At 38.7% G+C, this 27,432-nt stretch overlaps 1 protein-coding gene and 1 long non-coding RNA gene across 2 annotated transcripts; one reads left to right on the top strand and one right to left on the bottom strand.

Annotated features, from left to right (window-relative positions):
- Positions 1 to 8,353: 8,353 nt before the first annotated feature.
- On the bottom strand, positions 8,354 to 25,497 carry hk1 (hexokinase 1). The gene is made up of 18 exons (XM_052150606.1): positions 25,196 to 25,497; positions 22,609 to 22,771; positions 19,235 to 19,383; positions 18,487 to 18,606; positions 18,258 to 18,353; positions 18,063 to 18,162; positions 17,660 to 17,843; positions 17,357 to 17,512; positions 16,733 to 16,966; positions 14,096 to 14,400; positions 13,114 to 13,262; positions 12,730 to 12,849; positions 12,540 to 12,635; positions 12,277 to 12,376; positions 11,817 to 12,000; positions 10,833 to 10,988; positions 10,392 to 10,625; positions 8,354 to 9,882 (listed from the first exon to the last, which is right to left on the bottom strand). Exons 1-18 carry the CDS (start codon positions 25,256 to 25,258, stop codon positions 9,735 to 9,737), a joined length of 2,757 nt encoding a protein of 918 aa, XP_052006566.1. The 5' UTR covers positions 25,259 to 25,497; the 3' UTR covers positions 8,354 to 9,734.
- Positions 25,498 to 25,693: 196 nt separating this feature from the next.
- LOC127660408 (uncharacterized) lies at positions 25,694 to 26,839 on the top strand. The gene is made up of 3 exons (XR_007972637.1): positions 25,694 to 25,849; positions 26,007 to 26,108; positions 26,598 to 26,839. It is a non-coding gene; the product is annotated as an uncharacterized LOC127660408 (long non-coding RNA).
- The last annotated feature ends 593 nt before the right edge of the window (positions 26,840 to 27,432 follow it).

Below are 27,432 nucleotides of genomic sequence, written 5' to 3'. Positions count from 1 at the left end.
TAAACAGAGGGCTGGCGAAAACCCCTTAGAATACATTGAGCGCTTTCGCATAGCCTATGAAACGTACTGTGCTGCAAACAACAACATAGAAGATCTTGATTCTGCCATAGTGATAGAATCCGCTACAGGCGGATTGAATAAACAATACCGTGACATGTTGTTGAACAGTGCCATTGACATTAGATATTGGGAGGATTTGCTTCGTTGGTGCTCTGTAAGCTGGAGCCATTTGCAAACACGTGAGGATGTTGTTAATGTGGGTAAAGTATCTGCTGTGTCAGTTGAAGTGGAAATGAGCCCCCGCCATAACATAACCTGCTATAATGGTGACGAAAAAGGTCATACCTCTAGAGATTGTACCAAGCCTGTTGACAGATGCAGGAATTATAACAGAGAGGGCCACATTGCTAGACATTGTCGAAGTGGTAAACAAAAAAAAAAAATCACAGAAAATGAGAGTGTGAAATTTTAGAAGATTTTCTGGGCAGAAAATGTGTGTGCTCAGCTTGCCTGACAGAAAAACAAATGCAGTTCTATTTTGAAAGCAGGGAACACTGAGACACTTTATCAGTGATCAAGGCCAAAGAGCGTTCAGCCTCAGTCACCATTCACTTTCATTAAAAAAAAAAAAAAAAACACAATGAAACTGAATGTGGTCTGCTGTGAGCAGATGTGGGCCCCTGTGTGAGAGAATGCATTAAAGCAACAGATTGGGCTAAACAAATGCAGGCGTGAAACACAGCATAATTATAGGAGCATTTATGAAGATGAATGTGGTCTGAGGTGTTCAGTCTCTAGCAAGCTTCTTAACATTTCATTTTGTATTCCAGCTAGCCGATGATGAGTGTGAAGGATGCCTTATTTTGATTGACACAGGCGCGACTGTATCAATTACAGATCTCGATCTTGAGATCACTTCTAACACTGTGTAAAAAGCCACTGTATTGCATACTTTGGGTGCTTGGCTGCAATGAAACAATTCGCTTATCTCAGAGTGGCCCCCACCATGAGCGAAAATGTGCAGTGGCAGGATCTGTTAGTCTAACTGAGACTCGCTCTGAGTGGAAGTTTATAATTTCCAAATTCCCTGATGTATGGGCCAAAGATAAATATGATTGTGGTTTAGCACAGATTCAGCCACTGAGCATCCCGGGCCCTTTGCATGAGGCTAAAAGACAATATCCTTTGAAAAATGAGGCTCGGGAGGGTGCTGAAACTGTTGTTGATGAGTTATGCAAACGAGGAAATTGTGATCCCCTGTGCTTCCCCCACTAACTCTCCTATGTGGCCTGTCAAAAAGCCAGATGGGAGCTGGCGTTTGACCATTGATTACACTTCTCTGAATGCAGTGTCTGAGAAAATGCACCCTCTGGTGGCCAACCCTGCAACTATCCTACACGAGATAGGATCTGAACATTGTCTTTTTACTGCTTTAGACATTTCTAATGGTTTTTGGACTTGTCCCCTAGCCAAGGAGGATCAAGGCAGATTTTCTTTCACCAGCAGGGGTCGCCAATGGCCATGGAGTCGTTTGCCACAAGGTTTCTGCAACTCACCCACACTGTTTCATAAGGTACTAGCATCCTTCATCGATCTGGTAAGAAAACAACTTGAATATGACGGATCTGTTGTTCTACAATATGTGGATGACATTTTAATTGCTAGTCCAACCAAGTTCAAACATTTGACTGCTGTACAGACTGTTTTGAATGCCCTCCAAAACGGGGGATTCAAGGTTAACTTGAAGAACCTGAAGTGACTTATTTGGGGCAAATTGTGGGTGTGCACGGCAGACGCATCACTCCTGAATGAGTTAAAGCTATCATTGAACTTCCAAAACCAAACACGGTTCCTGGTCTAAGGCAAGTAATGGGTCTTTTGAATTATTGCCGCCAGTATGTTTCTGAATACACTGAACTTTCTAAACCACTCACAGAGGCGCTGAAAGGAGGAAAACCTGGATCGGAGCTGATCGACTGGACTGAGGAGATGGAGGAGGCGTTTGTGAGTATCAAAGAAACTTTTGCTTCCTCCCCAGCATTATGTCATGCCGATGCCAGCAGGCCGTTCCATCTATGGACATGGGTGGGAACTCGATCATATTCAGCGGCCTTGGGTCAAAGGGTTCCAGGAAGAAACTCCTATGGGATGGTAGGATATTATTCGGCTCCTATTCCTGTTTCAATGGCAGGACAGCATCCGTGCCTGTTGATATGCAGCTGTGCAGAGTGGGCTGTAAAGATTACAGAGGACATTGTGACTCATCAGAAGGTGATACTGCACACTAGACACCAGATTCTGAAACTGTTAACAAACACTCGTTTAGGCTCTATCTCTAATCAAAGACGAGCTAAATGGGAGGCCACTCTCTTGAGTAAAAATGTGGATATAAATATTGACATTGAATCTGCTATCAACCCTGCCTCCTTACTTCCAGAAGAAGGAACTGCACACAACTGTGCCCAACTGATCGAGACAGACAGCCAAAGCCCTTTTCAATCTGAACCACTTTCTGATGCCATGACGTTGTTCGTGGATGGTTCCAGCTTTCATGAACAGGAAAACGCTTCACTGGCTGGGCTGTTGTAAATGAACATGGTGAAACTGTTGACTGTGGTTCTCTTTCAGGAGGAGGGGCTCAAGTGGCCGAGCTGGTCGCATTGACACGAGCATTGCAGTATGGCCAGGGGAAACGAGTCAATGTTTACACTGACAGCCGTTATGCATATGGTGCTGTTCATGACTTCGGCCCTGTGTGGAGACGCAGAGGATTTCTAACCACTGCCGGTCTGCCGATCTCTCATCAACAGCAGGTAAAAGAACTTATGAATGCCTGTGATCTTCCTGCAACAGGAGCAGTAATCAAAGTCACTGGACATGCAACGGACAAATCTCCTGAGGCCGCAGGAAACCAAGCTGCTGACACAGCTGCCAGAGAGGCTGCAACACGGACTGAGACTTGCGTGAGTGTTATGGCTCTTGCTCCTCAGGAGAGTGAGACCCCCAGAGACATTTTTAAACTCTATGATGAGGATGACCCTGAAGAGATAGAACAATGGACAAAATTAGGAGCTCAGAAAAATGCAGAAGGACTGTGGAAATTTCATGAGCGTTTTGTTTGTCCTGTTTCAGCTAGAACTGAACTAATGTCTTTGTATCATGGTTTGGCACATGCAGGTCCTGAAAAACTACATGCAATGATTTCCAAAACCTGGTGGTGGCCCAGACTGATGGCTTCTTGCAATGATTTTTGTAAGAGATGTCTAGTATGCCTTAAGGTTAATTCTTCTTCTAAGCTGAAAATTCCCTTGGGACATGCCCCTCGACCTCAAGGGCCGTGGACACACCTCCAAATTGATTTCATAGGTCCACTGCCCCCTAGTGGAGGTTTTACATACACTCTAATGATTGTTGATCTGTTTTCCAGATGGGTTGAGGCATTTCCACTGAGAAACTGCACCGCAGATGCAACCGCCAAGATTATGTTGAATGAAGTTTTCCCAAGATGGGGTTTGCCCTTACAAATGGATTCAGATCAGGGTACACATTTTACTGGTAAGGTGATGAAAAATGTCATGAAGTTGATGGGGGTGAGGCAACACTTTCACATTCCATTTAGGCCCCAATCTAGCGGATCTATTGAACGCACTAATCGTGACGCTTAAAACTTCATTGAGAAAGAGATTGTTGGAGTGGGGAAAGGGTGGCATGCGGCTGTCCCAGCGATTTTGTTAAGCATGAGAGCCAGCCCTAACAAGACTACACAGCTCAGCCCTTTTGAGGTAATGACAGGTTGCTACATGCGGCTGCCCTGGGATGCCCCCTTGCAACATGAGGGACCATCCGGGCCTTTGAAAGACGCTTTACAAAATTATCTGAAAGCTTTGGATGACAGTCTGCGAGACACACGGGTTAGTGTTAGCACACGACAAGCAGATCGAGATAATTTTGAGCAAAAAGACATGCCTGCTTTGCCTGAAATAGGTGACAATGTAATGCTACGGCGGGAGATAGTTTCTCCCTTAGGTCCGAAATTTGATGGGCCTTATCAGGTGGTATTGACCACTAACACCTCTGTTCTACTGGACAGGGGTGTTTTGGGTACAGTATGGAGACATTGGTCACAGGTGAAACCACTTGAAAAGTGTAACAACTTACTACCACGGATCATTAAATGTCTGTTGTGTATGTTAAAATTCTAGAATTCTAGAACAAATGTTTTATCATTACAGATGGCTGAATCCGACGACATACTGAAGCTGCTAATTCTTCAAGAAGAAGTGCGTAGTGAGAGACGACTGAAAGTGAAACGAGCTTTCATCCGATTGGTACTTCCGCTCTCGTTGGTATTTTTAATTCTGATCGCTTTATCATTTTTGATGTGGATTCAAATTTCAATTTGGACAGGGAGATTCCATGCATTTTCAACTCATTGGGATTGCGAGGAGATCGATAACCATCCATCATGGGTACAATACCCATGTCTAAATTAAACTGAGGGTCTAAATTTAATTCGACTATGTACCAAAAGGTAAATGATCGTTGTTATCGCTTGGACGGAAATGAGACAGTGACCTATTGGCTTGGTCACTCCCCAAATTATCCCGATACTACCCTCATTATGCAAAAAGGTCGGTGGATGAGGAGTGGAGGCGTTGACCTGTTTGAAGGAGATTTCAGTTCAATGAGCTGGATCCCTGACCACATAGCTCATGAAAACATGAGTGCATGCTCTATACGAATGGATATGGTTAATCGATACTTGTTAAAATCTAGAAAAGGTGAGAGTAGAGCAGAACGAAGGAGGCGTCAGGTAGCAGATGTGAATGACTCCCACATGATTTTAGGTGGAAAAGCAGTGAAACTTCCGTTCTACCCGAGTGCTCCTGATCCTCGCCACATCATGTCATACTATCTTCCCAAAGCTAAGAATGAACTTGGTTACAACAAAGTAGTTAAAGATGTAGCCCTAAGCTATATATATAGCAATATTGTGATTAGAGAAGAACCTGGGTCTGATGAGTATCAAACCACAATAAATGATAAGGATTTGATGAGATGGGGAGTGTTAGTCCCAACTAAATGCCACATGATCCGATGGGACACTAATAGGGCTTACGGTGCAGTCTGTGATAGGTTAGGACGGATAGATAAAACTGACAAGGACAAGTTCGATCTGAATGGCAGTAAAAATGGTTTGCCTGCTATTAATGCTTTGTCCCTCTCTTGGCCCAGGTACACTAGATTCGATGACCCTTGGAAGGAGACTGCACATGTTGAGCGTTGTTTAGGTAAAGAAATTCAAAAGTGGTTTGTTAAGATGTTTCCTCCTGGAGATTTTGATAAATGTAGAGAAATTTCTGAGAAGCTCACCAGTGTGAAGATGATGGAGATACCCTGGCAGGTGTGTAATGCTTCTTTTGTTAAGTCAGGTTACACTTGGGCTAGTTTTTCTGATGTGTTACACCAGTATGAGTTTGCTAGGAACCTTGCTAACGAAACTGTTTTCAACATGGATCACTTGCATGATTACCTTGAAGATAAATGTTATAGTCCTACATCGATGGCTTATAATGTGACAGCATGGATGCATTTGCAAGTGTTTAAACTGAATATTGAAATAGTGTATACTCGAGCAAAGACTAGTCTGGTACCTTTAAAGTATGAGGAGCTGTTGTGGGACAATTATAAATCATTTCAGGTGAGGATGTGGCCTCAGTTGTCCGATGTAGCTATTGGAGATGAGTGGTTTGACAGGGCAAAACAATTTAGACAATTTCTGAGTCCAATTCCTTCAGTACAGGAAATCAGAGATCTAGAGTCTAAGACTCCATCAAAGGACTGTGCTAAACACAGGTTGACACACCCCATGGGTCCTGCATGGCGTCCAGTTGATAAGAGTAAGAAAACTAACGAAGCAGAGCTGTCTCTTTGTGTTGCAGAGTTGAAGCAGAAGACTGAATATTTTCCTCGGTTGAAGGCGCGGAAATTTATCACTGCATTTCTGGAACAGATAAAAACTAATGATCCATTTGCAGGTTATGAGTATTTGAATTCTGTATGGCTTAAATCTAAGGGCACTCCATGGTATACCGATTCGGAACCTCCGTCTGCTATAGCAGTAGCATTGGTTTTGGCTTTTTCGTTAGGAGCAATATTTACTGACATGACGGAAACAGTGGAGGAATATGTGGAGGAAGCCTGGGAGGAGTTTGTGGCTGCGTCAGAGGATTTGGTCATGGGAGCTGTTAAATATGTGTTATATGCTTTTGGAGCTCTTTTGGGGAGTGGGTGTCCTATGTCTGTGTGTGTGGATGTGTGATATGTTTGTTTCTGTTTTTCTTATGTATGCAGGTCTGCTTGCAGTAACTTGAACCCTTCCGAGGAGGAGAACCGACTGAGAAAACTGACGACACGCTTGGAAGAGAAACTTAAGAAGGATAACATCAATGCCCTGTTGTGAGTGGAAGGGGGGAGAGCCTTTGCGTGGGGACTGGGAATTTTTAGTATTCAGCATGTCCGCAATGAGGCAAAGAGACAAGTGTGACCCGTCAGGGGAGCATGCGTCACCACTCCACCTTCCATAGTGACCTCACTTGGTAGACCAGACGTGGCGGTATTGGACCCCACATTGGTCTAAAACGGGGGACTGAAGGGTGAGGGTCAGAAATCCCTTGTCTCTTCAGATATATCAATACATATATATATATATCCTTTTATATCAATATCTATCTATATTCTGTTGCTTAACTTCTTTAATAAAATGATGAATTAACTATATGCATGATCACATAATCAATTTTATTTTTCTTAGGCATAACTGAAACATACGCTGAATCATATGTGTGTTAAGAGTTAATTTTTGATTTCATGCACATTCCTTGAAGCCTCTCTCTCTGTTCTGCACGGAGGCTGACTTGAAGGTCGTCTTGGGAATAAGCTTGAGATGGGGGAGAATGTTAAACATATGTTCCAGATGTATTCTGTGGTTGATTTTTACCTGTCCATGACTAATTATATGATTTAAAATCCTATGTAATAGCACTTGAATAAGTAGAAGTGTAAATTTTCTCTTATTATCTCTTTAAGGGAAGGAATGCATGTTATTTCTTTCTTCTCCTTTGCCTGAGGGGTGAATATTTCTTATCTCACTGTTTTGGTTAAAATGACCTGATAAATGTGTGCTCTGGTTCCCTTAGTGCGAGAGAAACACTGTCGTTCGATCAGTGTTTCGTGTGTGCGTATTGACCTTCTACCCAGGTTTTGAACCCAGGGAGACACAGCAGGCAGACTCGAAGACGCTCAAGACCATCTGCGAGGTCACTTCAGATGTAAATCTCGGGCCAGGACGACAATTGCGCTGATTAATGTTGATGTGCTATAGCTATCTATATGTTGTGACTTTATGCTCTGTTAGCCAATCAGGAGTGAAATAATAGAATGTACTCCTTGCAAATGGTATAATTGATGTAAGATTTTGTGTAATGTATGAGTTAGCTTTCGATCTCCTCGTGAGACTTTGCCGCTGGCTGTACCAATTTCACTGCAAACTATTCTTCAGTAAATTTTGGATTCTTTAATTGAACTTCTTGACTCCTGGTTTTCTTTCTCCATATCTGGTCTGGGTCATAACTGTTATACCCCTAACAATCCAAATACTTCTGATGTAAATTTAGGAAAATTATGTGTTTTATTAGACTGATAAAAGAGAGATTTGCGAGGTTTGGCTGGGGTTTAGTCCAAAGTTTAATTCTAAGGTCTAATTAAGAAATTACTTCATTTCCATGACACATAATTAAATATTTTATTTTCATTCAGGATCCAACATATTCCAAATGTGTGTGTGTGTGTGTGTGTGTGTGTGTGTGTGTGTGTGTGTCAAAGTTATATATGTGTCCTCAGATCTAAAAATATTTGATTAAGTAATCTGTCTTGAAGTTCCTTACGCAAAGCTCAGCAGACACCATAGTTTCCAAGCAAAGCATGCTCACATTTGGCCTATTGGATATAAAGTTTTAATCTTTAATTGTTTGTTGTTGGTTTCATATTTTGTGTGTGAGAGAAGAAAAAGAAAAACTTCAAGAAATTCCAGGAGTCAATGTGAAATAACCAGCTTTCCCCTTATATATTAATTGCATATTAAACATAATTATCTTTAAATTGAAATATATAGTATATAGCTGAATTGGTTTATCAGGATTATATGGCCTGTGTGATTGTAGGATACTTCCAACATTTACCCACTTTGTTCACTAATATAAATAGTATAAATAGTTAATATACTACTGTATATTACTTGGCAATTGAACCCTCAGTACATTCACGGACATGAGATAGAAAAAAGAAAGTCTTTTATTGCACAAACAAATATCACACATGATTTCAATACTGAACAACGCTACAGTGTTTGGGCAACCTTGAAGGAAACCACAGAACATAAAATCAGTTGTTCATCAAAATATTTTTATGGTTTTCTCCTATAGGTTTTCCCGGGAACATCTATTTATATAGTGCAACTATGAAATTTGTACAAAATCAGTGGATGCTAGTCCTCAGTTACCAAATAAGGCATGCATTCATCATAATCTCTGAGCCACTACACAGATTCACTCACATTAACTACACACAATCACTCATAAATAACCAGCAAGGGCACACAGAAGGACATTTACTGGATATCAGTACTGCTGTTTACAGGGCTGATAACCTGCATACATACACAGCAAAAAGCTGACAAAAGCAATGTGCATGGTACAATCCGCCAAAGCCTTAAGCTATTTAAGAGTTAGACTATTTCAAAGAGGGCAAATAAGCAAAAGGCATTAGGTTTCTCAATCCTTGTTCATTTGTTTGACTAATAGAATAGCGTATCAGAAGGAGACCAAAAGGAGCTGGTAGCAAGGAAAGAATTAAATAGGAAGGCAGCTGCGACTAAACTCGCATGTTTTCCCCACTTTGACCATGACAATACCACGAGGAGACTGTTATGGTTAGCGTACATTGTGCATTTCTCAATCTTGACACCAGGGGCAGATTTAGGCATGGGTGAGGTGGGCAGCCACATGGGGTAGCATCTTGCCAGTGGCAGATAACCCCCCAACCAGCCATGTCATCTCCAACCACACACAACCCTCAGCAACCAGCCTGAAGAGGGTTCCACCCAGGGCACCAAACAAGCTAGAACCACTACTGGTTGACACCACACACTGACCTACACACAAATGACAATACACAAAGGTTTGGAATTAGCTTGGTATAATCTCAAAAAATACTTTCTTTCCCTCAAGTATCCACTCCTGTCACTTCTATCATGTTACAATGCACCCATCAAATACAAAAATAAATAAATAATATCTTCATAATATTAGTCAAACATCTAACTTTTAATGTTTGTAATGTGTTTATATTTCTTCCCTTTTTCCAATATAAATCCATAAATACATAAACAACAGTTAAACATCTTAAATAATATCTTTATATAGTTTTGGTGGACAGAGAGTGACCAACCCATAAAAACACACTTGAGACTTACACAGAGAAAGGCTGACACTAACGAGTATTTTAAAAAGTAGTGTAACACAAAGCTAATCACAAAGGATCAAATCACAGCTCAGGGCATGATCAAATGGATGTGCTAGATCTGGGTGGAAGAGAGCGAAGTCACAGCTGTGAGTGGAAATTGACAGGCTCTGATATAGCCACAGAAGGAGCTAAGGGCTTGTTCTGAGGACAGTTCAGCTCTTTTGTTCTTGCTGACGCATACGACACCCAACAGCAGTGATCAAGGCAGCACCCTTCCCGCTTCCGTCTTCTGAGAGAAGGAAAGTGACGTTGCAGTTGGGGGCAAGCTCCTTCACAGTCTGATGCATAATCCGTGAGAAACTGAGAAGAGGGAGAGAATCAGTAGTTAGATAATACATTTCAGACAAAATAAAATATATTATATACCAACAGTAGGCCCAAATATAATTTGACACATTTGAACCCTTAAGTCACATGATTTTTAGAGGATGTATGAAGTCAGAACTCAAATTCACAATGGTGTCCTAGCAGAGTAACCAAAGGTCTAGTTCATCCCATTATAGAGCAAGACACTTTCTGTTTGTTTTGTTTTTACAATACATTTCATGTTTTATAACTTGAAACTTGAGTTATGAAATGTCACTTGCTCTGATAATTTGTTGTCTAATGCAATTTACATTTTTAAATGTGACTGAAGTGGCCAATTCCTATTTCAGTCAAAACGTATTTACTTTGTTGCCATTAAAAAATAAATCTGGAAAATATGTAACTAAATCACAACAGCACAAATATTTGTTGGTGCATGAATTATATCTCCATACATCCATATATATCCATATCCAGAATATATCCCTTCTTCAAACACTTACTGTGGATGGAGCTTATAAAGAGTTCCATCCACCCCAACAGTGATGTCCAAATGGTCCAGGCCACGGTTCTCTCGAATTTTGTCCACAACGGCAGCCATTCCAGCGCCACAGAGCTGGGCTGCCCGATGGGAAACAGTTCCACACACTTCCTTCACGAGAATACTGTCATCACATGTGCTGTCTAAGCCCAAATGCTGCAGAATGGCCCTCACCTGCAGTAGCGCCAATCGATCACTAGGGAGAAAGATCAACACAAGTTTCAAGCATCGAGCAGTCTGTTGATAAGGAAATTCTAAATATAAACAAATATATACAGAAAGTTATTTTAAGGATTTCAGTATTATAATGTACATCTGTTACTGACGCTGCTGAAAAATGTCTATATATTATGGTAATGTTTGGTGTAATGTGATAATCGAATATGAGAAATTACTGCAGTACCTCTCAATTTGGGAAAGGAACTTTGTTTCGAAGATACCCCTGGTCTTCAGTGTCTCAGAGATCTGTCCTCTGAAGAGGAAACCACGCTTTGTCAAGTCAATCAAGATGTTCCGTACTATTTCGCCCAGGTACATACCACTGCACATCTTCTCATACCTCAAAGTGCAAACAAACAAACATACAAAAACATAATAACATTCGGATCACAAATATGAATTATGAGTATTTGCAGCAATACTGATCATTAATAGACTCTACATTTACATATTCTATTGCATCTCATCGCAGCAACTCTCCAAGACTCATTAACACTTCTGAGCCATCCATCCATCCATCCATCCTCCCATTCACACACACATTGCCATCCATCCATCCATCCATCCATCCATCCATCCATCCATCCATCCATCCATCCATCCATCCATCCATCCATCCATCCACCAACCCATCCATCCATCCATCCATCCATCCATCCATCCATCCATCCATCCACCAACCCATCCATCCATCCATCCATCCATCCACCAACCCATCCATTCATCCATCCATCCACCAACCCATCCATTCATCCATCCATCCACCAACCCATCCATTCATCCATCCATTCATCCATCCATCCATCAATCCAACCACCCACACACCCATCAATCCATCCATCCATCCATCTATCCACCCACCCACCCTTCTATTAATCCACCCACCCCTCCATCCATCCATGCATCAGTCCACCTACCTACTCACCCACTCATCTATCCATTCATCAATCCATGCATTCATCTACCCATCCATCCATCCATCCATCCATCCATGTATTCATCCACCCACCCACCTATCCATCCATCCATCCATCCATCCACCTATCCACCCTTCCACCCACCCATTCATCCAGCCATCCATCCATCCATCCATCCATGTATCTTTCACTAATTTATTTAAAGAAAATATATATTTTCATCAGGCTTTTGACTGTGTGAAAATGCTCACCTCTGTTTGCCAGCATTTAGAGAAAGATCATCCACATTATTGTCATACTGAGTCCTGATGTCATCCAGACAGCCATTGTCCCCAAAAGCTCCCCATTCCATATTCACACACATCCTGCCCTCTTCTCCATCCACTGTCTCAATGTTTCGCAACTCCTCCATGTAGCAGGCATTGCTGCCTGTTCCTAAAACCACACACATATCTTAGCATGCTAAACTGAGTAAAATAGTTAAAAAGATATTCCCTGAATTTGTTACTTTATACATACTAGTTAGTTTTACTTGTGGTTTCTAAGTGATACACATCATAAAGTGCAACAATATGCAAAGGATTTGTCTTTACGTACAATTAGACTTATTAATATAACTGTGTTTTAAAATATGGCATACAAAAACTACTTCTGCTATTTGTGTATTCTGTAGTTGATTAGTGATTCACAGTTGTACAATATTATATTTACCTGCGATCAGCCCAACCTCACATGTGGGTTCCTCATATGCACAGGTCATCATTGTACCCACTGTGTCATTCACTATGGCTACAACGTCCAAGTCGAACTCCTGTGAACGGTACAGTATACACAAAAACCTTTGGAATTGTACACATATACTGTACACACAACTTGCAATGCACAGCCAAAGTCACAAAGATCGAGATTCTAGATTTAAAAATTCATTAAATAATTTATGGTCGTCACTTTTGTGGCAGTATGCCATAACTCACCTCTCTCCTTTTGATGCCCTCTCTCAGGAGACTGACAACATCTTCCCCTTCACAGTCTGTGGCTCTGAATCCCTTTGTCCAATTTACCAAAATTCCCTGCAATCAGAACAGCATGAAAATATCATCAGGATGTCATTCAATAGATGAGCAAATGCAAAGAAGAAGAAAAAAACGCCAAAAGGCAGCTCACCGCATCCAGACTAGTTTGTCTGCAGGGGAAGGAGAAGGTAAAGCCCAGAGGCAGGCGAGCATTCTTCATTCCCATGTAGTCCAGGAAGTCAGATATGCAGGCCACAATGTGATCAAATAGCTGCAGGGGTTTGTGGAGGATTAGATCAAATAATTTATTGTTAAAATATTGCATTTGCTAAAGATATTAATTCGTTTAGAGTGACTATTAATTAAGAGTCATTCAAATACAAATCAAATACCACAAAATAAGTTCAGGACTTACATTTTTCATTTCTATACCTGTGTGTACAGTAGTTCAGTGCTTATACAACAATATAAAATATTTCATTTGTTTTAATCATATCTTCTAACTAGGTTTAATCATGCAATAGTGGTTACACACCTCCTCTCCAGTTCCTTGCATTACTTCTACTGGAATGGCGTAGATTTTATTATGCATCTCCACAGTTCGTCTCTTGCCACTGCGAATCTTTACCAACAGCACCCTAAAGTTTGTACCTCCAAGATCCAAAGCCAAGAAGTCACCATTTTCTGTATAATAGAGAGTATACAGAAACGTAGACTTAACATAAAAAGTAATTAACTAAATGCTGCATACAAAAAGAGAAAGGAATTGCAACTATGGAGGTAATGATGGAAAATGAAAGATGGACAAGATTCAGAAGAATTAGTCCCACAGAAGACACAATAAATTCATTTTATCTACTGTAAATGCCCTGTGCATAGTTCTTTTCTAATGCTAGAACCCATCTGACTGTGAAAACCAACATGTCAATGCATTAGCATCTAGCATGTTATATTCTTAGCTGGGATTCAATTTAAATCACCATCAGGAACCAATACGTTGTCATGTTTCTGTAGTGAGTAAGCCCAGGATTATATTATGATGCAACTCAACAGGGATAAAGAGAATTTTAATTTGCTTTAACAGATGGCTTTAAAATATGACGTATGAAAGCATGACATTGTTGATTATTTTGTGGCAACATGTGACATGACATTTTTCTCAGTAAGAGGTGAAAGTCAGATCATATCGGAAGAATCATTACATATCTAGAAATCCTGTGGTCTATTTGGCCATTTTTAGGAAAATGCATTCAGTCCACTTAACAAGTAAAGTAAAAAACTAACAAACAAAAAACAGAAAATCCCACCCTAAATTTACACCATTGGTTGTATATCGGGCTGGATGTGATACTCAAACAAACAGAGCAATGTTTTGTTATCAAAGCCACAGATTTTACACTTTTGGGATACTTTTTTATCTCTACACATCAAGCTGAGATAGGAGAACAGAACTTACATCATACACTACACCTTTAAATGTCATGATCCGTTATTAAATATATTCCTAGATTTTTTACCTGATCCATCCGGGGTACTCCGCACATAGGTGGGAAGCATCTTGACTGTGGCTGAGCTTTGGGTTTTCTTGCTCAGTCCATTCTGGATCTCAGTTTTCATCCTTTTCTTCACCTCCAGAAGTTGATCTTTGGTCAGCCTGAACTCTGCCAAAGTCTCAGCAATCTGACGGGTCTGATCAGCCAATCGGTAGGCCCAGGCTGTTACCATTGCTGCCCCTTTGCCACTTCCACTCTCAGAAAGCAAGAAGCGGACGTCAGATTCTGGCACTAGACGACGTACAGTCTTGTGCAACCGGCGAGAATACCTGTCAGACACAGAAGGACACAATGTGAGATATCATACAAGAACCAGTAAAATTAGGGGATAATGCAGAGGCAGCCATCCATTATTGCAAAATAAACCCATATGCGAAGCAGGTCATCTTGTATCATCCTGAAGGTGTTTAATTTGTGAAAAAGTCTGGCTGTAAATTATTCTGATAAGTAAATGGCTACTTACCAAATAAATAAATTAATGGACATAAAATATTAATGTGTGAAGAAAGAGATTGCATAGAGATATGAAAAACATGGCAACTAGCACAGTCTAGTTCCATGTTTTAGGAACAATGGTCAAATATACAGTTTAGCGGTCACTATACAAATATATATTACTACAGAATGCCACAATTGATGAATCAGAATTAAGTATTTTAAAGAGCTGTGCAATACGAGGAAGGTAATGTTAAGCACAGCAATGTTTAAACAATTTAATGTTTTAAGACTTTTGTATAAAAGGTCCTTTTCAGTGATAGCCCATGTTATGTCCATTATTGTTAAAGGGATCGTTTACCCCAAAATAAAAAGTCTCTCATCATTTACTCACCCTCATGCCATCGCAGATGTGTATGACTTTCTTTATTCTAAAGAACACAAGAAGAATAAAGATATTCTTTTAGAAGAATATCTCAGCTCTGTTGGTCCATACAATGCAAGTGAATGGTGACAAGACATTTGAAGCTCCAAAAATCACATAAAGGCTGCATAAAAGTAATCCACATGACTCCAGTTGTTTAATATTTCTTTTGAAGCGATGTGATATGATATGATATGATATGATATGCGATATGTGGGTGAGAAACAGATACATATTTAAGTACTTTTTTTTAAACATAAATCTCCACTTTCACTTTCAAAATGTGAAAGAATATAACAGCCATCCATCCAAGTGGAGATTTATGGGTGTCCTATTTCTCACCCACACCTATCATATGGCTTATGAACATATGGATTTAACTACTGGAGTCACATGGATTACTTTTGTGTGGCATTTATGTGATTTTTTTTGGACCTTCAAATGCCTTGTCACCATTCACTTGCATTGTATGGACCAACTAAGCTGAGATATTCTTCTAAAAATCTTAATTTGTGATCTACAGAAGAAAGAATGTCATACACATCTGGGATGGCATGAGGGTGAGTAAATTATTAGATAATTTACATTTTTGGTTGAACTATCCCTTTAAAGGAAGTTAAGTTGAAGGGCATTGTTCTTGTGTAACACACTGTCCTGTAGTCATATCTTAACTGCCTAAATAACTCTCTCAAGTTTCACAGAGAACAGAGAGCTGTTATCTTTTTCAATGGTTTTATTTAAAGACTCAATGTCTTATTTGGAATGTGAATTGTGGTGTAATGATGAACCATGTGACATAAATGGTATATAAATTAATCTGATATCAGCTCAAATAACCATCCACTTCTTTAATCTTAACTAACCTCTCTGAACTTTTAGTGTCTAGAGTGTGGACATTAATGAGGTTAATCATTATGTCCATAATGTAAAAACAAATAGAGGCACAGCTGCTCCTATGGAAACCTACTCAATGTATATTAATAGAGCTTGTCTGTGTTACATGAGCTCATAAGAGGATTCAGCACTCCCTTTGACGGGTTTGAGAGTGTCACCTTCAGTTTTATTCCCCTTTGTGATTGCTTGGTAAGCATTCTGGCTGTAGGTTATGATTTAATAAGGCTTAAAACATCTGTTGCATTAAGTAATGAAGTTTGAAACATGATAAATGGCATATAAAGTAATTTTCTTCTTGTGTTGCATCTCTATTCAGATCGTCAACAAAAATCACAAATTAGATCTCTTTAATATACATAATAAATGATAAAGGAGTTCAAATGTAAACTTTTGTTTAAGTCTCCTTCTCAGATTTTTCTCTTGAGAAATAGGCCCTATGACACAAGATTTCAGAAGAGCTCTAAACAATATCTCAAACTGTGCCTAGATTTGCCAAACATCCCTAGGTCTGTAATCAAAAGTCAAGATTTCAAAATGTATTCAAACATTTCTCTTTAAATGTTTTTCTAAACAAAATGATCTGGGCTATGCAGTCCATATCAAGGTTATAGCAGTATACTATTAATGCATTTGAACAAAATTGACACCTAAATGAAACATATCTAAAAACTCTATTAAGTCTTCTGGACAATGAAAATGAAACCTCTCAGAAAAAACAAACAAAAAAAAAGTCCTTGTGGTTCACATCACCATTACATTTGAAACGCAATGAGCCACAAATTATGGGGTTTTACCAATGATCAGTTTGTAGTCTAATTTGAACCTGCTGATCTAAATGTAATACTCACTGTGGGTGCATCTTATAGAGGGACCCATCAATGCCAACTGTGGTGCGGAGGCGAGGGGCAGTCCTATTGTCCTTCAGACGTGTGAGGATCGCACCCAAAGTGGCAGCAATTAGATTAGCAGAACGAAAAGAGACAATAGCACAAACATGTTGCACAGCAATGCAGTCGTCTTCAGATGGTTCTACACCCAAGCGTGTCAGAATCTCCTTGGCTTTGGTCAGTCCCTCTTTGCTCCTAGAGAAAGAGTGGTTCTTGCGTAAGGTTGGGCATATGGTTTATGGTCAAAAACGACTGTTTGTATTGGTTTTAATGTTTTGCTTCAATATATGTGTAAAACAATCTGTGATGACTTTGTGACTTTCTTTATTCTGCTGAACACAAACGAAGATTTTTACAAGAATATCTCTAGGTCTGGCAAGTGAATGGTGGCCAGACCTTTGCAGCTCATAAAATCACATAAAGGCAGCATAAAAGTAGTCTATATAACTCCAGTGGTATAATAGTTGTCTTCTGAAACGATGCAATTGCTTTGGGTGAGAATTTTGTTTTTTTTTATTAAATGGACAAATGTTTTTTAAATGTTATTTATCAGAAGGACTGATAATGAAAAGAATGATGACTCACTTTTCAATAGCAGAAACATGCTTGGTTTCAATTTTTCCTTTTGTGAGCAGTTCTGGAGTGATGCGGCCCTCAAACAGCAGCCCTTCTTTCGCCATCTTTACCAGGATCAGTCTCACCAGCTCACCCATGTACATCCCACTGACCATCTTCTCAAACCTGGGAACACACAACACTCACCTTCATCCTACTTGCTTTAAAGAGTTGACATCTAACAATTTGTACTGGTCAAAAAGAAGACTAGAATTACTGACTGAGCAATCCTTATGTAAAAAAAAAACAACAATTTTTTCTTCTGTGACTTACAATTGCTTGCCAGGGTTAAGGGAGCCACGGTCAATCTCCCTGTCAAACTCAGTTCGGATATCCTCCAGTGTGCCATCATCTCCAAAAGCCCCCCATTCAGTATTGATGCACATCCTGCCTTCATCTCCTTCCACCAGATCGAGGTGTCTCAGCTCCTCCATGTAACATGCATTAGTGCCGGTACCTGTGGGACCACAGAAACACACGGGATCACAGATGTTCAAGAATCTAGAAGCTTTGATTGACTATATTTAGAACATCAAGTATATTTGTGGTATTTGCTGTCCACTTGTACATTGAGAGAAGTTTGCTTGAACTAATTTAAGGTCCATTTAGGAATGCTTAGGCACTGTGCCAGACAGGAACTTCTGTAAGAATGAAACATTTGGATAGCTTTTTTTACCAATGATGATGCCAACTTCACAGCGCTGGTCATCAAAGCCACAAGTCATCATAGTTCCAACAGTGTCATTGACAACAGCCATGATATCTGCATCATAGTCCTGCAAGTGAATTTTACCATTTAATCCCATTATGATCTGAGTGTTGATTTCATTGTATGTTAAAAATAAAGGATTATGGAGTAAATAAAGCTCACCCCACGCTTTTTGATGGCTTTGTTTAGAAGCTTTACTACATCCATTCCCTCAACTCCACTGGCCTTGAAGCGCTTGGTCCAAGTCAACAAAACAGCCTGCAAAAATACAAAAGATAAAAATATGATATTGTCATGAGAATGTATGCATGATTCAATAAAAAATCGAAATCCCATTGACATTATTTGGATCTGTATTTACACAACAATATAGAATTGAATGCTCCATTACCTCATCCAGTTTACTATGAGCACAAGGGAATGAAAATGTGAACCCCACAGGAAGCTTTTTGTCTTTAATATTTTGTTTCTCCATGAAGTCTCCAAGGCATTCTGCAACATGGTCAAACAGCTGCAAGAATAATAAACAGGTGCAGAAATAAGAAATGGAAGATTACAGAGGGGATATCTGAAGATCAAAACACCTCATTTAAGTTGTCTACATTTTAATAAAGATTATAGTACAACACAAATTGTTGATTGTAAGATTTTCATCTCCCAAACAACAAAAATTTTCAGCTGCTTTATTCAGAACACTGACAGGTTTGTTGGTCATTTAAGTACATTATTCTACATACTTTAAGGTCCAGAAGAGACAGGCATCTGTTTTACATTTTTAGAATGAAAAGTTACATAAAAATTATTAGAATTTTTCAGTATTTTGTACGCCCTCCTTTAGCTCTAATGAATGCATGCAATGCTACAATTTGCTTACTTGATCAGTGACCTAGAAATAATGCAGAATCTTAATTTATTTTCATATCAATTCAATATTTAATTCACATCATATAATTTATTTGTTGAACATTTTTCAGAATCCTGAAATTTTGTTTATTTCCAGGATGAAGTTTGATTTTGAATTTTGAATTTTCAATGTGGACCTTTGAACCCGATGTGCATTCTCAACATTTGTAATTGTAATATAAAATTGGGTTTGCTTATGTTATTGTTAAGATGGATAAAGAAAAGGATGTGTGTACCCGTGATCCACTGCCGTTGATGATGTCCTCTGGAGTTTCGTATATCTTACTCTCCATCTGCACTGTCTGTTTCTTCTCATGTGACACTTTTACCCTCAGAATACGGAAATTAGAGCCCCCCAGATCCAGGGCAATGAAATCTCCCTTCTCTGAAAAACAGTAAAATTCTCAATATTACAAGAATTGTTATCTAAACCATCAAGAGTTAGCATATGATATAGTTCTTTATCATGCAATCATGCAATTTTCACTTTATATAAATTGAAAGGGGACTAGGGCTCCAAAATGAAACATTAATTTAGTCCATACAACTTGTGTGTTTTATTTTAAAGTCTTTTGAAGCCATACAATATGCTTTGTTTGAGGAACAGACAGAATTTTTAGTTATTAAGCATACATTTTTCGGTTCTGCAGAAGAAAGAAGTTCATATGAGTTTGAAACTTCATGAGGGTGATTATATGATTAATTATTATTTTGGTGAACTATTCCTTTAAACCAGTAAAAACTTTCCAGCCAATGGCAATTGTAAGAACAGAAAGAAAGAATGGAACTTCCAGCATTATACATACTGTATTACACTATAACCCAGTCATGATTATACAATGTACCATTCCTGCGTGGTTGAGACTGTGCATGTGCGTCAACATTTATTTTGGTCGTGAGCAAGGGAGCTTAATCAGGAATGCTTTTTTGAGCTGGGCACAGACATAGACAATCTGGCAACAGCGAGAAACCCTAATTAGCCATGAATTCTTGGGGACAGATTCTTAAGAAAAAGTTTGTAATAAAACAGTGATTAACAAGTCTGTTTGTGCCTTAGATTAAACAGAGAAAGAGTAATAGCTGGAGATGTTTGCATTAAGTCTAAATGTTCTCCATAACTCTCTTTTTTGGTTCTCAAGGCGCCTCAACGTGTCCAGATTGTCAAAATGATGTGCAGTACTTGTTGCCAAGCAACGACAAAAAACAAATACATGTCCTTTTTTTCTAGCAACCTCATGTTAATTGGTTGGATAAAAGGTGTTTGAGAGCGTGAACATTTAAATGGTGTTAACTCATATTCATCCAGCTCAGGAGATCAGTTATGAGATGTTATCTTGTTGGAGTTGCATATTACTACAGTAAAATGTTAATAGTATGAAAGTGGTATATACTCTAGGAAAAGTGTCAAGAGAAGTGCTCTGTGAACACATCACCTAAATATACAATTTGTATGGCTGAACTGATCTGTTGTAAACCTAAAGTGTTATTTTACAACAGATTAAGCCACGCCTGGCAGATTTGTTCATTATTAACATAACATATGTATCGGCCAGATGATTAATCTGTAAATATTTGATTATAGTTTTCAGCTAATAACAGTTTAAACTGTTCAAATTCAACAACTCTGTGTGCATCATATTTGCATAAGTTGTATTTTGTACTGTATATATATAAGTATTATATCAGCCATCAGCCAACCCTGCACTCTAGAAATCAGCATCGGCCATTAAAAAAAAAAAACCTCTATCGGTCGAGCGTAGATATAAAAGGTTGCATACAGCAAAGTTTACATTTACAGCAAAAGGTGACATTTTCCATTTGCTTTATGAATGAAATCATAAATCGTAAATCAGTAGAATGTACACTAAAATATTTATTATAACTAAAATTGAAATCAAAATTGAAATCCAATCAATTTCTTAATCAATTTCTTTCAAATACAGGTGGGTAATCTGTGTTCTGGTGAACTTTTTCATATAGAAAAGGCTTTAGTGCTGTAAATACTCAGGCATTTTATCAGTGGGATGCTATAAGTTCACAATCTATATATCTAATTGTTTATACTGCAGTATCCAATACCTTAGGACCATGTAGCAGCACTCTTGACAAGCTATTGTAGATATAATATACTGTATGTATGCTGCAGTATGCTACTGTGGAGCACATTGCAGTGATGGATGGATGATATTGATGTGGGTTCAAATATAATCAGATTCAGATTTGTTCTTTTTTAAACAGCTATTCTGTTAATACAGGATTGCAGTCATTAACTGGAATCAAACTGTCTTGCAATAACATAATAAATATTATAATGATTTAAACATAATCATTGTGAGGACACAATTACAATTACAAAACAGCTAGCTACTTGTAGAATACAATATGTAGGCATGCTAACAGAGTGCACTGAAGTCAACATTCACATGTCAATCTGATAACGGGATTACAGCCCATATAATCCATGATGTAACCCTACGCTTCTGGTTGGAAGCTGCAGGGCATGTAGAAAGGCATGATCACATGTCAATGCAGCTCAGAATGTTTCATGGTTCAGGGAAAATTGGTTCAATATTGTGACCACTCAGTAGTATAAGGTTCACCTCATTCTATGCTAAACAAAGATTCTAGTCAAGTTTGCATAGTAAATGCACTGAGATGTGGGCAAACGGTTTTCAATTTAATTGCTTGTTGAGACAATCTAATCTTTGAAAACTCAGAATTGTCTAAAGTTTCAAATTTAACAACACAATTTCTCTTTTAATAATTGAGTGTGTGTGTGTGTGTGTGTGTGTGTGTGTGTGTGTGGCGTGCGTGTGTGGGGGTATGATGTTTACTGTATCTACTTACGGTATGTTTATGTATTTACTTAATAATGGGGTTAACAAATAGTGGTATAAACTAGTAAGTTGCTAACTAACTTTTTGTGCTTTGTTAAATCTATATTTGCAGCTATACTGGTCAAACAAATGTTCTTAACAACTTTCTCAACTGCTACATAAATACCTTCTGAGGTTTAACTTTACTACTCAAAATTAAATAATCACACAAAACCATTATATGAGTGCAGTGCTCCTTATTGAGGCATCAATTCAATTGTGAGCATTTGAGCTTTATTCATTCAAAAAGTATTTTTGTTCTTTCTTTTGTCAAAGCATTTAAAAAAGGTACAATGAAGAAAGCCCCCCGCCTTTCGCCCAATGTTAGCTGGGATAGGCTCCAGCCCCCCGCGACCCTGTACACAGGATAAGCGGTTGACGATGGATGGATGGATGGACAATGAAGAAAGCTGACATTTGTTTTTGAGACTTGCTCTGACGGACAGAAGTGCAAACTCTATGGTTTAATTGACACTATACCTTGTGAGGGGAAAGCCCAGGCTGACTCACAGACAATCATTTTTAAATAGAATTGAATAGAATCGAATAGAAGAACAGGGAGCCCTGCAACAGATGGCATGGCCCCCACATTGCCCCCCACTGAACATCGAGTCTGAAAACGATTTATGGCATTATTTATGAAGACATCCTCACTATACAAAATATTTCACAAGCGCCTAAAACTTGTTTATACAAGAGAATCTCATGCAATTGTTATTCAAATGATAGCTTACCTGATCCATCAGGGATGGACCTTACAAAGGTGGGCAACATCTTAACGGTGGCTGTCGGGTTGGTGTCTCTGCCCAGTCCATTTTCCATTTCCCTTTGAAAGCGGGACATGATGTCCTTCAGCGTCTCATCAGAGAACCGCATGGAGTACAAGTATTTGTCAATCTTTACAAATGGAGACACAATAAACACATTTTGGCAAATCATTGGGAGATTCATTAGATCACATCTGTGTGTAAAATTAAAACAAGTACAAACATTGACCTTTTTGCCCTCATCTTCCTAAAGTACCCAGGTGTTTGACAGTAATCAATAGTAATGAATAAAGAATATTATTGACTTATGTCAGTACATTTCAAATTGAGACACATACTCCCAGTACTGAGGTCAAATTGCTGCCTGTCTCTGGTAAGGTCAGACTGTCCTTGAAATGTAGAGTGAGTTAGCTACAATATGGGATATCATGCCACTATTAGTCCCCTAACTGATCTGTGCAGACATACCAGAAATCTTTGGGAAATACAGTTTACAAACACAGACGATATTTGTCAAGAAAATAGCTAATGGAAGATGTTTTACTTAAGTCTATTGGAACGAGAGTGAATTGAAGCGGTATATACTAGAACCTGCTCTTTCTTATGCTGACTCATGATTAATAAACACAGATTGTGGGTTATTAAGTTTGGTCTCTGTTTGATCATAGCTGATAAAAAACACTGTTGATTAACTTCTTTATGTGCTTTATTTGGTGATATATTTGTTGCTTTTTATTAGGCTGAAGATACAGATGAATAATAAGCCTATGTGAGCCATTGTGACACATTGTTTAACCCTTTCAGTTCTGATGGAAAAAATTATAATCAACATATTAATAACTAGTCTTGACCAAGACAAAATAGGTATCGTTTTAACGTTTAGAACCTGTACTTTACAATGCATGTAGTCATTATCACCAAAACTGAATAAGTGTTTTTGGGATCTAATGCCTTTATTAAAATGAAACAAACAGGTTGTCACTGGCTCAAATAAACACTAGCTTCCTTATAAAAAATATTTGAAAAGCTGACAAAATCTTGAATCAGTGAGGGTGAGGTAAATGGTAGCTTTATCTTTTAATATTCAAAGTGCACTGGCATCGTTTGTATGATACTTTTAGATGTAATGTGCGATATCACTGTAAAACAATGGAATGACAAAAGAGTTTTCATTTCTACAGTTTAACTGCACTATAGAAGATATTCACCTGCCTACACAAAGTGTCTGTAATTACAGTAGTAAAGAATAGTCATTATAATCAAATTATACATAGGACATCAGTGGTCATAAAATTATTATCAGGGAACAGCAGCACCCACGTGTAAAACTGTACCACAACATATGATAGGGTTTCATATCCACTTGTCATGTCTTAAATGTCATTATAGTGACCACACTGTAACACAATACATCTGTTGCCTCTGATGTTGTCATAGGCCTAATTGTATGTCTGTGAAAGTTAGTAATAAGGCCAATACAATTTCTGGCTTTTTTCTTGATGCACAAACATTGCTCAACCGAGGAAGTGTTACCGATTACAATTTACTATAGGAACTTGGCACTGCAATACTGCAGATATTGTTGGTTTTTATATGACTAATTGCTTATGTTTCTCTTATGTTTTTTAAGTCACTTCTTTTTAAGTAAAACGTGTCAGTTAAATGACTAAACATAAATGTGAAAGAAAGTTTATGATAAAGAAGACAGTTTCTTTTAGAATGTAGGCCACATCCAGTCCTCAATGCATTTGCAGCAGATATTTTCTAAATAGTAGCCTACTACATAAAGAATTCAGCACAATATAAGGCAATTAATAGGGCAGAATTTAGATTATTTATTTTTAAAATATATATATCCTAATTAATATCCTCATATTAGAGTATTTTTACTTACATAAGATGAGTCCCTCAATTAATATACTTAAGCTTGATTAACTGTAGTATTAAACATTATTAAGATGCTGACAAACCTAAAAGTATATTTGCCTTCACCTCATGTCTTAAAATATAACTCAATTTAAGAATTAACATAAAAAGAATGCACATCCTCAAACTGAAACTCCTAGACATGTGTATCCACAGTAACATTCAAAACTCTCCCATAAATGCATACTGTCCATCAGCTGTTGTAACCCGAGACTCTTCTTGTGGGGGATGGGGCTTTAGATACTCAAGGCCACCTTCCACTACGTAAAGCCATACTCTCCAATGAGCACGTTCACACACAGGCACAGAAAAACACTTCCTGACGCCCCACATCCTGCTTTCAAGGACATTGCAGCACAGACTGGACATTCGACTGAGATTGCCTGTGTGTCATCACCCACAAGGGTATGCCTCGTTTTACCCTCATCACGGTCACGTAGAGTATGACGTAAGCTGCTGCTGCAGCAGGAGGGAGACGTGAGACAGGGAGCATCTCATGCCTCTATGTCAGTACATGAGATCTAAAATGTCAACTGTTGTAATTTGCCTGAAAGAGCTCATAAAAGCAAGTGTTGACACATATGGTTACAGTAAATAGCACTGGTTAACATAAATGGTAGAAACTCACCTTTTTGACCTGATCATCCTTCAGCTCAGTAAAGTAGTAGGCCAGAAGCTGTGCAGCTATCATCCTGCTTCACCTCTTTGGTGAAAAAGCAACAGAAGAGAGAAGAGAAATCTTACGATCCTTTCCAATATGGCAGGACAACTTTTTGAGGCTCAGAAGCAATGTGGGTCAGCTGTAAATAGAGAAGCAGGCATGTAGTAGTGTTCCCTCCCAGGAGTATTGCAATGTTCTGGCTGTCTCTCCTCGGCCTAAGAAGTCAAGCAGAATATAATGCGCTTGCATGAGATGCAACAGAGGCTAGGATGGGGAATGGCTAAAGCCCTGCCTACTCACTCCTCTCTTATTGGCTGAGCTGTAAGGGCAGGCTTGTGAGGCAGAGCACAGCTGACATGAGGCCCTCCCTTTCTCTTCTTCCTGCCTCTTTCTCTATCCTCTATCCCTCAATTCCCCCCTCCTCCTTCTATTCTATTCATTCTCTTTCCTTTTCAGTCTCCCTCTCCTCTTACGTCTTCCTCATTTGCTCACAATAACCCACTCTCTCTTCCTTTTTGTCTGAAGACGAGAAGACTTAAGGACCAAAAGGGGTTTTGGCATAGCACGTCCCCAATGCGTCATATACTCAAAGGGACACATAGCCTGAGCTCTTCAGCATAGGTGCTGGTTATGTACTGTAAAAAAAAATGCTGGAGTAATGGTCCAGCTGAAGTCATATTAGTAAAGAGCCGTGTATTTCACATTTTCCTGCTTGCATTTTTAACAGTTCAACATCAGCACTGTTATGGAGAAATTGAGGGTTGTGATGTGATTTCAGGGGAAGTCAACAGGGGATAGAGACAAAAGACAGTAGGGGGTCAAACAGGACAGAAATGTGTCAACATCTGGGAATGATTAAGTATTTACAACAGAATACAAGGTAAGATGAACATGTTGTTGATTTCAATTACGCATAATCACACAAGTAAATTATTCCTCCTCTTACTGTAATCCATGTCACTATGTGATGCAGTTACTACTGAAAGCATTAAAACGCTCTTTACAATGGTTGTTTCAACATCTGAGGTTCTAAAGATTCTGTAGCTATAAACTCTCAAAATGAACTTGTTTTGTGACTAAACATTTTTCACTCTCAATTCTTGCTGTTACTTGCACGCGTTGATTTTCTTCTTGAAATAAGACTTTCAATTAAATTCTGTCACCATTTATTCATCTTCATATTGTTCTGAACCTGTACATCTTTTTTTCTTCCAAGGAAATGCATAAGAATTTTAGCCTCAATCACCTCTCATTGTATTGTCAAAATGCAGACAGTGAATGGTGTCTGAGGCTAACAATGTTTCCATTAACCATAAGGCTATACAATGCCAAACTGATTCAAGAATCATTTGTACCTTTCTATTTTCAGAGCGAAAAAAGTAACATTAAATGTGTGCCAGGCCTTATTTCACATTATCACATGGGAATTTTACGGTAAGGAAACATTCAAGGACACTGGAAAATCCAGGGAGTCGTGCTCCAAGGCAAGTGCCCATTCTCAACACATTCCCAACTGTGAGCACTTGAGTCCAGCCAATCAAAGCAGAGTTTCAGCAGACCTATGTCACAGGACCAACATAGATTACATTTTTACTTCATTCATATATTTGAACAGGGATCAAATTGTTTTCTAAGTTTACTGAAACATTATTATCTTACATCATAGAGCAATACAGTTTCATCAAGAAAACTTGTTTGGTATGTAAAAATGTAATCTTTATTGTTCATTTTGAAATCAGTTTGTTTATTAAAGGATAACAGAGGAGATCAGGCAATTAACTAACAACTCAAAATTTAAGATTTATGAAATGTATGGTATGATTTGATTTATGATGGTATGATGTTGAAAACAGTGGGCCTTACAACAAATCTTTACAGTAAATAAGTAGATTCCTGCATGACCGTAATAATTGAAGGTGACTGATAGCCTCTTACATTCTTGAAAACTCATTAACAAGGGAACAAAGTACTTTACATAGTGAAGTAATGACATCACTTCCTGGCAGATTTAGTCATGCTGGGAGTATTTGCGTTTACTTAGCTTCTGTTACAGCGAACATGTTAATTAATGTCTTTCTGTAGCAAAGCACTATTCATAAATGTCCTCCACAGTAGAGACAACAGTCCTTGAGTCCTAAAGGTTCACGCATGAATAAGCAGTAACAAGAGCAGGGAACAATCAAGAGGTACATTTTGTTTTAGGA

This window comes from Xyrauchen texanus, chromosome 20 (assembly GCF_025860055.1).
Source record: "Xyrauchen texanus isolate HMW12.3.18 chromosome 20, RBS_HiC_50CHRs, whole genome shotgun sequence".
Taxonomy (NCBI): domain Eukaryota; kingdom Metazoa; phylum Chordata; class Actinopteri; order Cypriniformes; family Catostomidae; genus Xyrauchen; species Xyrauchen texanus.
This window is presented reverse-complemented; position numbering and strand designations above follow the sequence as displayed.